The sequence below is a fragment of the Brachyhypopomus gauderio genome, chromosome 3 (assembly GCF_052324685.1).
Source record: "Brachyhypopomus gauderio isolate BG-103 chromosome 3, BGAUD_0.2, whole genome shotgun sequence".
NCBI classification, from domain to species: domain Eukaryota; kingdom Metazoa; phylum Chordata; class Actinopteri; order Gymnotiformes; family Hypopomidae; genus Brachyhypopomus; species Brachyhypopomus gauderio.
In genome coordinates, this window is record NC_135213.1 from 12654063 (window position 1) to 12667390 (window position 13328).

Consider the following 13328-nt stretch of genomic DNA (forward strand, 5'->3'; position numbering starts at 1 on the left):
TCATTTCTCTAATCTAATCTCTCTCTCTCTCACTCTCTCACACACACACACCTTGCTCTGTATCTTTCAGGGATGTAAGGGGGGGGGGGTAATCCTGTGATAATTACTCTACAAAAAAGTTAAACAGGGAATAAATGTTGTACTAGGAGAAAGAGAGAGAGAGAGAGAGAGAGAGAGAGAGAGAGCACACCACAATTGACATTTCATATTAAACTGAAATAAAAGCAAGCTGTAATCTCTCCCCTGACCCACAGGTAAGAGGCCTCATGAATGTGGAATCTGCAGCAAAGCGTTCAAACACAAGCACCACCTGATCGAGCACTTGCGGCTGCACTCTGGAGAGAAGCCCTACCAGTGTGACAAGTGTGGGAAACGCTTCTCCCACTCGGGCTCCTACTCCCAGCACATGAACCACCGGTACTCCTACTGCAAGAGGGAGGTCCACGGGCAGGGGGCGTCCCAGGGGGCCGAGGAGGAGGACGTCCCCGGCGAGGGGCGGCCTCAGGCGGGCAGCACGGCCCCCTCGCCCCCCTCCCAGGTCGACTCGGATGAACGGGGGAGCAGCGCCCGGGAGGACGAGGAGAGCGAGGAGGAGGAGGAGGGATCGGGGAGCGTGTTGGACGAGGACGAGATCCAGGTGGTGAGGATCGGAGATGAAGGAGGGGAGGAAGACGAGGAGACGGCGGAGCAGGAGCCTATGGAGGAGGAGGAGGAGGGCAAGGAAGAGGGAGTGCCTAGGGGGGAGGCACGATGGGAAGAGGAGGAGAGAGGAGAGGAGGAGCAGCCAGAAACACTAGAGGAAGGACAGGGGGGAGAGGGAGAGTGCGAGAAAGACAGAGAGACGATGATGGTTGTGGTGATGCAGGGGAGTGAGGAAGAGACGGAGATCGAAAGAGAGGAAGAACGGGCCGGAGTGGAGGAGGAGGAGGAGGAAGAGGCAGCAGTGGGCACGCAGGAGAATGTGGTGCAGCCAGGAGACACCAGAGAGGAGGAGGAAGAGGAGGGTGGTCAGGAGGACGCAGAGAACATGAAGGACGCCGACGCAAATGAAGAAGCGGTGGCCAGTGAGAACGGAGGTGCGGAGTGAGGAGGAAGAGGAGCGGAGTGAGGAGGAAGAGGTGCCTGGGGTTTCTGGTGCCCTCGTCCTCTGCTACAAATGGGTTTTTACAAAAAAAAGTTACTAATATGAAGGAACCAAGACTGCAGGTGGTGCTCTGGTTTCCAGAGTGCGAGGAAGAGCGTGGTAGTACGCGTGAGGAAGAGCGTCGGGGCGTCAGCGCTGCGTTCCAGCCCACTACTGTGTATAAAACCCCCTGGTGTGCCTGATAATGAAAAAAAATGGTTGCTTTTCCATGTCAAGGACAAATTTCAGTGTTTATGAATATGGTTTGTATAAATACAAAGTTTAACAACAACAAAAAAAATTGACGCATATACGGACTGAAAGATAGACACGTTTTAGCTAATGATGTTTTATTACTAAAACACCTTGGGTCAATTTCTTTTTATCAGTGTTACTAATTTTTTGTCATTCTTGTTTAATCCTTAAAAAGCTGTACAGTTGGGAGAGAAATTTCTATACATTTTTATTGCCAATGAACAAAACTCAGTATTTTATTGCATTTGAAGGAAGAATCCTGTGCACTACCATCCTCCCAGTTTACCGATGGAACACCTCTGTGGGCCTTGTTTAATGTCTACCTTTCAGTATTAGCACTCTATGGCTAAGCCCTATGCCATGCTAGCCTCTGCTAGCTCCATTTATCTGCCTGATTTTATGTTCCAGAAGTAATCTGTGAGCCTTAAATGTAAAAACAAAAAGGAGGAAGAGGAGGAGGAGGAGGAGAAGCAAGGTTTACACGGGTCTGGTGGGAGATGGGCTGGAAAGATCTCAAATCTCAAATCCAAATTAAACATTTTGAGAGCCACGATTTCTGAGCAATCTCCGTCATTACCTGGGGTTTGTGTTAGGATTGTTGAAGATTTCACGGGCAAGAGTCCACAGTCCCCGACACCCCACCCCCCACCCCCTTATGCAAATCCTGCATGTTGTAAGTGCCATTTGACAGAGCTGTTGCGGTTCTATGACACTGTTGCTAGGCAGCATGTTCACATGGGGGGGCTCACGCTGTCTTTAAATGTGGTAGCAAATCTTTGACCCCCAAACCTGAACCACTAGTCCTGACCAGAAGGACAAGACTGCCTCTTTTATGAACAAATTCATACGTTATAAGACAAATATATCAGGAAACGCAATCAGAGAACAAATCAGAAGGTTTAAGGTTGAAGCCTTGTAGGGCTCACCTTCTTCACGAGTGGTGCACTTCTTTATCGGATTAGTCGCACACCTGCTTTTACTTCAGGTAACACAAATATGAAGTCCCCATTCCCACTCGCCTGTAGACGGAGTTTCTACTTTCGTAACAGTCAGTATTAATTTTTTGTCATTTCTGTTTGTTGGTTGGTTTGTGTTTTTCAGTACGTTTGTTTTTCGGTATGTTTTCAGTACGTTTGTTTTTCGGTATGTTTTCAGTATGTTTGTGTAACATTACGTAAGGTTTGTTTGCAGTATTATTCCTCACACCCCCCCCCCCCCCCCCCTTCACCAGTATAACTTTACTTGTTTAGTTTTAGATACCTTTTATATTTATGTGTCTTATTTTTATATTTTCTTTGTTGTTATTTATTACACAATGTAGTGTACAATATTGTAGTTTGTATTAATACAATAATATATTTTAGTATGAAGAATAATTTCAAAGAAAAATAAATACAAAGCTGGGGAAGAAGCTAGCATTTCAAAATGTTTTAAAACAGAAAGAGTATTATTTTCAAATTTTCAATTATTTGAATAAAGAAAAAAACACACCCAACGCTATCAGAACTTTCTCACATTGCCCATTCTCATGTTGTTGTCTCTTTCCCCACTAGACTTTGAAGCTACTGAACATTGATAAACTAATCGTATGCTATACGCGCATGAGTCTTTGCTGTTATATTGAAAGATTGTCTTTAACCATGAAACTGTGCTGCCCTTTTTACAAAGCCAAAATCTTGACGACTTTGTTTTTATTTGTGCCAATGTGTTTCTTCGTTTGTCTCTGTCTAGGCCACAACTTGTTTTATGTTTTAATTTGGTTAAATTTTTTATAGATAGTTATTTTTTGTTTGTTTATTGGTTTGTTTTTTATGACTCCCCCATCTCACAATAAAATACATCGAGAATTCAACATCAGCAACTGTGGACTAGAATTGTTTTCACAGATAGAAAAAGGTAAAAGCGAAACACTCGCTTGTCAAGAGAAATGTTACGGCTGCTCGAGTTCCTTCTGAAACCAGCTCACAGCCATGGATAGACCAGGCCTAAACACCCACGTACTGCGAAGACTTGGAGCTGCGTGAAGAAGGAGGCTCAGACCAAGGCGGTTCAGACCAAGCCGCCACCACCACAGTGTACTGGAGATGTCAGCGGAGTGATATCAGAAAGAAAAACAAAAAGAAGTGAAAGCCAGCATGCGGCTTAACCTTGGGAGCTTCCCCAAGATCACCCCCATTGATCAGGGCTGGGTTTCAGGGCAGCGTTTGGGCCAGAGGGCATGAATAAGTAATGCAGTGGAGCACAAATCCATAAACTGATGAAAAGTCTGAATATGACGCCGTGCCAGCTTCTGCCCTCTGATACTGTACGCCTAAACGCTTACTGATGCAGAAAGCTGGGTGTCTCCTGAGAGACAAACGTGTGTGTGTGTGCGCGCGCATAACAAGACAAATGTTGGAGCTGTTGCTCACTGTGTTGATATCTGCATCATCATACCATGGAGCTTTGATCCATATTTCACTCATCTGGCCTCTTTGTTTGCTCCTCCCCAGTGTCACTCCTGACACATGGCCATAGAGTAGCATGCAGCTATGTGAAGGGGACCACTGTGAGTATGTGTGTATGAGCAGACTTACAGTGTGTGCAAGTGAATATACTGTATGTGTGTGTAGTGTGTAGTGTGCGAGTATAGTGGCAGAGGCCTTTGATGAGGTAAACTTGAAGGAGTGCCCAAGAGAGGAAGCAGACTCAAAGCAGAATATCCCCTGGGAAATTTAGAGAACGTGTGTACACACACACTGTATTCAGTAAATTGCCCTACATGTACAGCGTATATCAATAATTTTACCTGAGCTTTGTGTGTGTGTAAATAAGTTAAATTACACAAGAGTAAGTCGATGGTTCATGATCAGTAGTTATTTCTGGACTGCTACCAATTGCAGTCTAACTAAAAAAATGCTTCTGCTGTTTCATACAGAAGCCCCATTTTCCTTAAATGTTACTGAGAAGCTTTACAATGCACATATTAAAAGAAGTTACCATATTGTCATATATGAAACAATGACTGGTCCTTCACAGTTATGGTAAATGAGAGAGCACCTATGCACAGAAGATGTGTTTGGACTAGATCTCCTACAGTCAGTCAGAGTTGTTGGCTTGTACACCCCAGGACCCAGACTTTAGCAGAGATGGGAGGTAGACAGATCTGTTTGGCTTTAACGTCATTAAGGAACCTGGATAGATCAGTAACTCTTCAGTCACTGCTTTAATTACAGCCCACTACTGGCAGTCTTGACCCACCCTCTCTCCCTTCCCCTCACGCCCTCTCTCCCTCCCTCACTCACTCCCTTCCCCTCACGCCCTCTCTCCTCCACTCACTCACTCTCTTCCCCTCATGCCCTCACTCACTCACTCCCTGCCCCTCAATGCCCTCTCTTACTCTCTTCCCCTCATGCCTTCCCTCACTCACTCCCTTCCCCTCACGCCCTCTCTCCCTCCCTCACTCCCTTCCCCTCACACCTTCTCTCCTCCACTCACTCACTCCCTTCCCCTCACACCCTCACTCACTCACTCCCTTCCCCTCACACCTTCTCTCCTCCACTCACTCACTCCCTTCCCCTCACACCCTCACTCACTCACTCCCTTCCCCTCACGCCCTCTCTCCCTCCCTCACTCCCTTCCCCTCACACCTTCTCTCCTCCACTCACTCACTCCCTTCCCCTCACACCCTCACTCACTCCCTGCCCCTCACACCCTCACTCACTCACTCCCTTCCCCTCACGCCCTCTCTCCTCCACTTACTCACTCCCTTTCCCTCACACCTTCTCTCCTCCACTCACTCACTTCCCCTCATGCCCTCCCTCACTCCCTCCCTTCCCCTCACGCCCTCTCTCCTCCACTCACTCACTTCCCCTCACGCCCTCTCTCCTCCACTCACTCACTTCCCCTCACGCCCTCTCTCCTCCACTCACTCACTCCCTTCCCCTCACGCCCTCTCTCCTCCACTCACTCACTTCCCCTCACGCCCTCTCTCCTCCACTCACTCACTCCCTTCCCCTCACGTCCTCTCTCCTCCACTCACTCACTCCCTTCCCCTCACGCCCTCTCTCCTCCACTCACTCACTTCCCCTCACGCCCTCTCTCCTCCACTCACTCACTCCCTTCCCCTCACGCCCTCTCTCCTCCACTCACTCACTTCCCCTCACGCCCTCTCTCCTCCACTCACTCACTCCCTTCCCCTCACGTCCTCTCTCCTCCACTCACTCACTCCCTTCCCCTCACGCCCTCTCTCCTCCACTCACTCACTTCCCCTCACGCCCTCTCTCCCTTCCCCTCACGCCCTCTCTCCCTTCCCCTCACGCCCTCTCTCCCTTCCCCTCACGCCCTCTTTCACTCATCTTCTAAAAGCTAAATTCAATCAGGCGCTAAGTTAATTTGACGTTGGTATACTTCAAGACACCTCCCCCTCCCAGATATACAGTCTTAAATGCAGTCTAATTCAATGTTCCATAATAACCCCATAGACAAACAGATACACGCACACATCCACATACAGCACAGCATGAAGTATCCATTGGCTCATTTAGCTGGGAAACGTCAGGAAGGGGTCTTCCCTCTTACTGGACACAACACACATACAATAGAGCTGTTACCGCCACAGCCTATGCGCGCCCACACACACACACACACACACACACACACAGATGGAGGTAGTCTGCCAGAAGTATCAAGTGAACACAAGTATGTTTCTTGAAGCATTTTGGTCAAATTGAGACAGGGCAACAGTTACTCAAGTGCTGCAGTGTGTGTGTGTGTGTTTTACATGTCAGGACATGTCCTCACATGGGTTGTTAAGGACCATAGTCCTTCACCTTTCATATGTTTACTTCAATCATTTAATGGCATCCTCTAACTCCGCCAGCTTTGACCAGTCTGCTCACACTCTCTCCCCATCTGCTGATTAGCAACATGGCAGCACCAGAACCAGCCCATTCCCCAACCATGGACCTGTTAACAAACTCATCTCCACATCCCCTCACACTCACAAAGGTCAAAGGTAAGACGCTCGCCAACCTCTTACCTCCGAGGCATGTTAAAGGTCATTAGCTGCTCAGTTAGGTCCTTCCTCTGCCCTGAAGCTACACTCACAGCTGCTGCCTTCACACTAAAACACAGTCTGCCTCCGCGGAGGACCAATGTGAATCTGCAACTCAATTATAGCCTGCCTCCACCCATCCCCCTGAACACACACACACACACACACGTATACACACGGCTGGGAGCCAGATGGCACAGAAGAGAAAAATCAATTAGACCTCCACCTAAGGGGCAGGGGGAATTCATCCCAGCCGACCCCAGCAGCCCCTCCTGAAGCCTGGGTCCAGGATCTCCCTGCCTCCCTGCTGCCAGTGCTCCATCACCTCAAACACTAATCCACTTCTCTGTCTCTCTCCCCGCCCACACTAACCTCGTTAGAGCACCGAGAGAGAGAGGAGAGAGAGAGAGAGAGAGAGAGAGAGAGAGAGAGAGAGGGGCTGGCTTGGGTGAGCGTGTCTATATAAATCACTAGAGCTATGTTAAATGCTGAATTACAAGTGCATAGGCAGAAGGTTTAAGCGAGATAGAAGGGTAAGGAAGACAAAAACATGTTTATTTGTGAGGTTAGAGCGGTCCGAGGGAGAGAGGGCGGGGGAGGGGGGGAGGAGAGGAAGTGCAGGTGGATTATAAGAGGGGGATAATCTGCAGAGAATAGAACAAAGATGACAGTAAGGATCATCATTCTGCTCAACACGAATGGCATCCAAATGTGCACAGAGGGATTCCCATAGAGCTGTTGTTCCAGCTACAAATGTAAAAATAAAGTTTAAATAAACAAGCTAAATCACACTGGTTTAGAAGACACACATTTGCTTGGTCTCCTATATGTAGTACACAAATAGAAACAGAAATATAAACGAGATGTTAATTATCAGTTCATCAAACTCAACCTAATTCTGCAAACATATGTATGTCGGATTTGAGTGAATGATTTCAATTTATAAGCCTTTGAATCCGTGTGTGAACAGAAGATACTGAATCGTATCTGTTCTGATATTCTCCCTAAAGCCAACATGCTTATGGGTGTAGAGGATACAGCATGAGGTCCTGATTGATTTTTAGCCTTCAAACATTCACACTGCGGCAGCTTCAGTCAGCACTGGTCCTGCTGGAGTGCCCACTCTAAATCACTTCAGCAAGGGGTGTGTGCGTGTGTGTGTGTGAGCAAGCGCATGCATATGAGAGATGTGTCTGGGCCGACAGGAGCGTAAAGAAAACTCTAGGGAGAGAGTCATAATACCACCACAAACACCCCTTATTTATCAAACAGGAGTGTGCACACGTGCGCATACACACGCACGCGCACACGCGCACCATCAAGCCTATGATTTCTTAGGCTTTAATTAAGAATCACACAGTGCTATTTATAAGTGGGATCGTCACTTAGTAGCACTAATGAGGAGGTTAGCTGTTGAAACACATATCATTAAGTCTCAGAGGGCACCACATGCTCTGTTATTGACTCCACCCCCTAATAAGCTGCTGACTACGAGCGGGGCAGCTCCCGGGGCCCAACCGGGCCTCACACGGGAAGAGCGGCCCACCCATCTGCCATCTGAGGAGCAGGCAAGCACACATTAGGAGCAGGAGAAGCTGATTAGCAGCTGGGCAGAGCTCCAAACCACGAGGAGGGTGAGGAGCGGGGGGTGGGCTGATGAAGGCCAGTGGCTCCTCCGCGAGCGGCTTGCTTCAGGTGTTGCCTCTGGCAGAATTTACAGACCCTTTTACGATCGCCCAGGTAATGCAGCACAGCTAAGCCAATCACACGCCAGCCCTTCCGACTAAATGGATGTGCAGAAGGGGTCCATTATCTGTCAGGCTCGATACAGTGTGCCTTGTATTTATTGCCTACTTAATGGGGTTGATTGTATTAGCGAATGAAGGGGCAGTGTGTGTGTGTGTGTGTGTGTGTGGGGTGTTGTACAGCTATGCCGACCCAGTATTTCATGCATTCTGCAATTACCTTATGTAAATCAAGGATAAGAACATCTGTTTAAAATGCATTGGATTTTCCAACGTGGAGCCATCAAGTCCGGCCATGCGAACTTCATTAACAAGCATGGCCAATGACATTTGAAATACTGACGTGATTATTTCAGCCAGGACCTACCTGCATGGCAGCTCTGGTTTGTGCAGGCTCATGTTGGTGAAGAGGGCTTGAACAAGGCTCTCAGGTAGAAAGAGCAATGTTTTCACAGTGGCGGTGTGAACACGGTTGTGAACAGCATGAAAAACAAAACATTTTTCTGCAACTAAGAAAAAAAATGCAGCTAAGTAGTTCAGCTTAGTCAGCCAGTGCAGTCAAAGTACTTCTCAGTACGACACCCACCCCTTAACTTATTTTGTCACTCAAAAAACAACAAAAACCAAGTTAGCAGGCTTTAAACGCATACATACACAAGCTAAAGACTGAATAAAGTACACAGGTTGGGTGGAGTCAACATATAAGGTCGGTTTCACAGACGCCCACAGCGCCGTACTGAGGCGAAAGTAGATGAATGCTTCTGGACTTCTGGGACACTCATAAGTGTCAGAGAAACCGATTGACTAGAGAATTACAGCTCACGAACCATGTTTAGATTTATACAAGCATCCATAAAAGTAGTTACCTTGTCAAATAAAATTATTCCTCCAGCTTTCTGTGTACCTCACACATGCAAATGATGCTTGATGCAACAAAGCATTGGGATTGTCAAAGACAAACGAGAGCACATTCAAGAGGAACTGTTGATCTGACGGGATGATTTTTGCCCTTCCCTCTATTCCCCGTGTCTCTACACTGGTTTTATAGCTTGGCTGTATTAGCATGTCAATGCTCATGGTCTCCATGGACACGGCTGAAAATGATCTAAATGCTTCCACATGTTTGCTAATGAATCCAATTACTCAAATTAGGTGGGGCTTCAATACAGGAAACACAGAAACGACTCCTGAGACTATAAAAAAATATTCTGATAGAGAATTGGAGAAAATCCTACCTGTGATACTACTTATGAAAGCATGTGCCAACTGCCAAGGGGATATGTGTGTGTGTGCAGCGCTGTAGCGGAGAAAGCTAAAGCTATAGGAGTTTGGGGGCATGGTAGGTGGAGAGGCAGTCAGTGAGTAATGTGCTGTTTGAGTGTTAGAAGAACACTCCAGGAGAGAGAGAGAGAGAGAGAGAGAGAGAGAGAGAGAGAGCGCAACAAGGTGATGAATGTTTTATGGGTCATAATGGCATGCTCACATTACCTCCCCACACTTTGGCCTCCGTGGACCTGAGAGGCCAGGAGCTTTCCTGGCACCACTACCCAGAACCAAGCAGTAGCATATGGTGTGCACGTCACACACCTCTAGGGCCCCGACTGCTCAAGACTGTGGTCAGAGCTATGAATTATGGATCTGAGCTAATTGTTTTTTTCATTTGGAAATTCTGTTCCCACCTCACTCTGCTACAGTGATTGTAGTCACCCTGATACACTAATTGTAGTCACTCTAATACACTGATCCCACATCACTCCAGTACATTGCGATGTCATACCTGCTCATCACTTAAGTCTCTGGTCCAAGCTGGTCTCCTGTTAGAACAACGGAGCAAACACCACTACCAAGCAGAATGCACTTGAGCGGTCAACTGCTGGAGCCGTTGAAGAACGTCACTCGCTGGCTGTCCTGAAAACCCTTCCTAACATGGTTGTTTCAAAAATGACAGAAGATCTTCCTCAGTTATGTTTAAAGCACTGACAAACAAGAACAAACGTAGAGAAAGAGAATCAGACAGCACGGCCAGCACAATCTGTGCATGTGATGGGTTTACTTTTTAATCAGGGTTAGACATGTCAATGTCAAAAACAGTAGTTAGTCTCAGAATTACATTCAAAGTGTGCTCTCCACAATGCACTGACACGCCATCCTCTTTTTCCTGAAGCAATAATTAATATTTAATATTCATTTTCTTAGTAAATTATTTTCATATCAAAGCAACTTTTGCACTTCAATAGCTATCAGCATTCTTTTTCAACTGCTGCATCTAATGTATGTAAATGTAATGTATACATATGCTCTTGAAATCGCAAAAAAAAAGAGGGATTCATGTTTAACTGAATACAACATAACACTGTTTCCAGTACCATTTTTACATGGAAGGAAAGGAAAGAAGGTGAGAGTGGAGAGAGAGAGAGAGAGTTGAGAGAGACGAGAGAGAAAGAGAGAGTATCAGAACGAGCTTCTCTATCGATCTGAAACAGTACCTGCAATGACTGAACACAAACTTTACCATCTCTCCTTTCAAATTCCAGTAAAGCCAGGAGTGGAAAACAAACGTGTGGAGGGGAAAGACCAAAAAGCAAAGAAAGAAACGGAGAAGGAGTGTGGTGTGGGCGTGGAAGGACAGAAGAGGTGAGTAACCTTCCACCACATTTCTAATGAACTCCCGGGCACCTGGGTTGCTCTATAATCGCCTCTAACTGGGTCTTCCTGGAAGAGTCCACACCTCCAGTTCTTGCTGTGCCACGCTTTAGCACGTCGCCATTACCACAGCCGTGCCCACAGGTGTGAGCACACACACTACACAGGCCTCCAGATCGCCCCTCTGCAGTTATTTAATGAGTGAAAGAAGCTCTGGAGTTCCTCCAAGCTCCTGGAGGCCATCAGAGGTCTTGCTGGACAGGTGGGTCATCATAAGGAGATGAACAGATCAGTAATCCAATAGCAATGGAAAAGGGGTTGCAGTCAAAAAGGCAGATGTGTTGTGGGCCTTCTGAGAACAGCAGCAAATGACGAAGAAGTTCAAAGGTGAAGTCCAGTAAACCGTCAACCTTTCTGAATGTTCACAACGTTGGAAAGAGTCCGGTTCAAATACTGACCAAAAGCCATTGCCGATAATAATTTAGATCACCTAGGAATTGGCTCGCTTTAATTCCACTGATTAGTAGTCTTTCTGAAATAATACTGCCTTCCAAAACAGCCCATTTTCACTTAATTTCAAGTAAAAATGTTACGAGCATCCAAGCACTGATTAGGCAGGTGGGATGTAATGAAACATGAGTCCAGTCTCCACACCTCAGTCTTCAATATACATATATACTTTAGAGAAGACATCCATAGTGGTCAAGTCTCCAGTGCCGTGATCAATGAGTGAGCTTTTCCACAACAGCACAGATACAGGATTATCCATTGTTTTAAATTCTTCAAAAGGTCGATCCAGCTTATTCTCAAACAAGAGAAGTAGCTCCTTCTCAGGAATGGTGAATCAAAAAAAGAATGACAAAAAAACCCCAAGAAACAAATAAAAACAAACAAACAAAAGCCACGTACATCAACAAAAGTCCAAAAGCATGAAGTGCATAAAGTACCTTTCTCTGTTCTTGCATTCCAACCTCTTTACAACTCACTTGTCACTTCACATGTTTTCTGTTAAGCTTCGCATTCGCATGGTGGTTTGTGCAATGGTCAATGTTTTGGCATGGGGTCGTCTGGACCGTCTGGAGCAGAGGATCATGGGAAACGTTGCCCCCCCTTCCCACACACGCTCTACCTGCCGAAGATGCTCTCATGTTCCAGTAAGATGAGCTCCACAATCTGGTTCTGGTAGACCATGTGCACTGCCATGTTACCAGTCTCGGTCTCGGGTCGGAGGAGGGTGGGGCCAAACACGATGGCCACACTCTGAGTAGTCATTCTGTTGGCCTCTCCATGATCGATCACTCTGAGAGAAAGACAGAGAGAAATCCATATTTGGAAAATGTCTAGTACAGCAGTCTTTAATATTATTACTAAACATGCATCAATAATAATATATGCAAGTTTGTTTAGGAAATATAGTTCAAATACAGCTTTCAATTTTTTTAATTCGTTTTTTCATTCATTACAAAGCAAATCCACACAGCAAAACAAACAGAATACACAAAGAGATGCCAGTGTCTTTTGCCATCATATAAATATACAAATATGTAACCAATATTCCTGCAACAGTAAAATGCCATGGCATGACGTTCATGAATCACTCGGGCACTCCAGTTACAGTGGACCGAGTCATTTAAATGCAAATAGAGGCAAAGCAAATGTCGGCCTGTTTGATACGGCCATGACAATCTGCTCGGTTCACTACGGTGATCTTAAATGAACAAGAGCATCTCAGAGTGAACCTCTCCATTCTTCCGTTTACCTCATCTAAGACCGGCTGTAGCAACACCACCATGACTAAACTCCTGCACCGTGGGGATTCCTCATGACTTAATGTCCCCTAGTTAGACGTCCAGAAACTGATTCACATTTTAACTTTAAAACAATGGAAGCATAACTCTACTCTGATTGTTTAACATATTAAGGTACTGTCTGGAAGTTCCAGCCATAGGACATTAGAAACCATTGAAAACAAACTGATGAAATATTAATCCAACTCCTGCCTGCTCCAGGAACAGCAAAGCTGACAGCCCAACAACACAGTTACTGCACAGCGTGGGATGAAACGGACGTGGGAGGTCTGCTTGACAAATGAGGCTTCACTTGGGGTTCCAAATCCACAAGAACGGCAGGTCAGATACTAAGACAACACAAGCACGTGCCAAGCATGGCACAGATGGGGAAGGACCAGGACGGAAGAAGGACCCAAGGTATTAATGCAGACGTGGATTACTGCATGGCCCGTACACTGTAATGTAACTGTACGTCCACACACAAACACACCTACTGCTGCATACAACTGCAGTACCTTGCATTGCAGTCCATCTTTACGTAGTCTAATCAATCCACTCCACCTCTCTCCCCCCCTCCCCCCCTCTGTGACTATCTCCGTTACTGGCTCTCATGATGATCACTCCAGCATCACGCCACAGTGTCAGGGGGAGGGGGGCCATCACCTACACCCCCCCATAATGATGTACTTGGCATCCAGGTGGGGCTGAGTAATGGAGTGAGATAACTCAATACACAG

At 46.5% G+C, this 13328-nt stretch overlaps 2 protein-coding genes across 8 annotated transcripts in view; one reads left to right on the plus strand and one right to left on the minus strand.

Moving 5' to 3' along the window:
• The window catches only part of zeb1b (zinc finger E-box binding homeobox 1b), a 51873-nt gene extending 48638 nt beyond the window's left edge, over positions 1–3235 (plus strand). For both annotated transcript variants that reach the window (XM_076999592.1, XM_076999593.1), the window contains one exon: positions 255–3235. In XM_076999592.1, coding sequence (XP_076855707.1) covers positions 255–1087 — 833 coding nt within the window. In that variant the 3' untranslated portion in view covers positions 1088–3235. The remainder of the gene's footprint in view (positions 1–254) is intronic.
• Positions 3236–10181: 6946 nt separating this feature from the next.
• The window catches only part of arhgap12b (Rho GTPase activating protein 12b), a 42911-nt gene continuing 39764 nt past the window's right edge, over positions 10182–13328 (minus strand). For all 6 annotated transcript variants that reach the window (XM_076999598.1, XM_076999599.1, XM_076999600.1 and 3 more), the window contains one exon: positions 10182–12101. In XM_076999598.1, the coding sequence (XP_076855713.1) occupies positions 11927–12101 (175 nt within the window). In that variant the 3' untranslated portion in view covers positions 10182–11926. The remainder of the gene's footprint in view (positions 12102–13328) is intronic.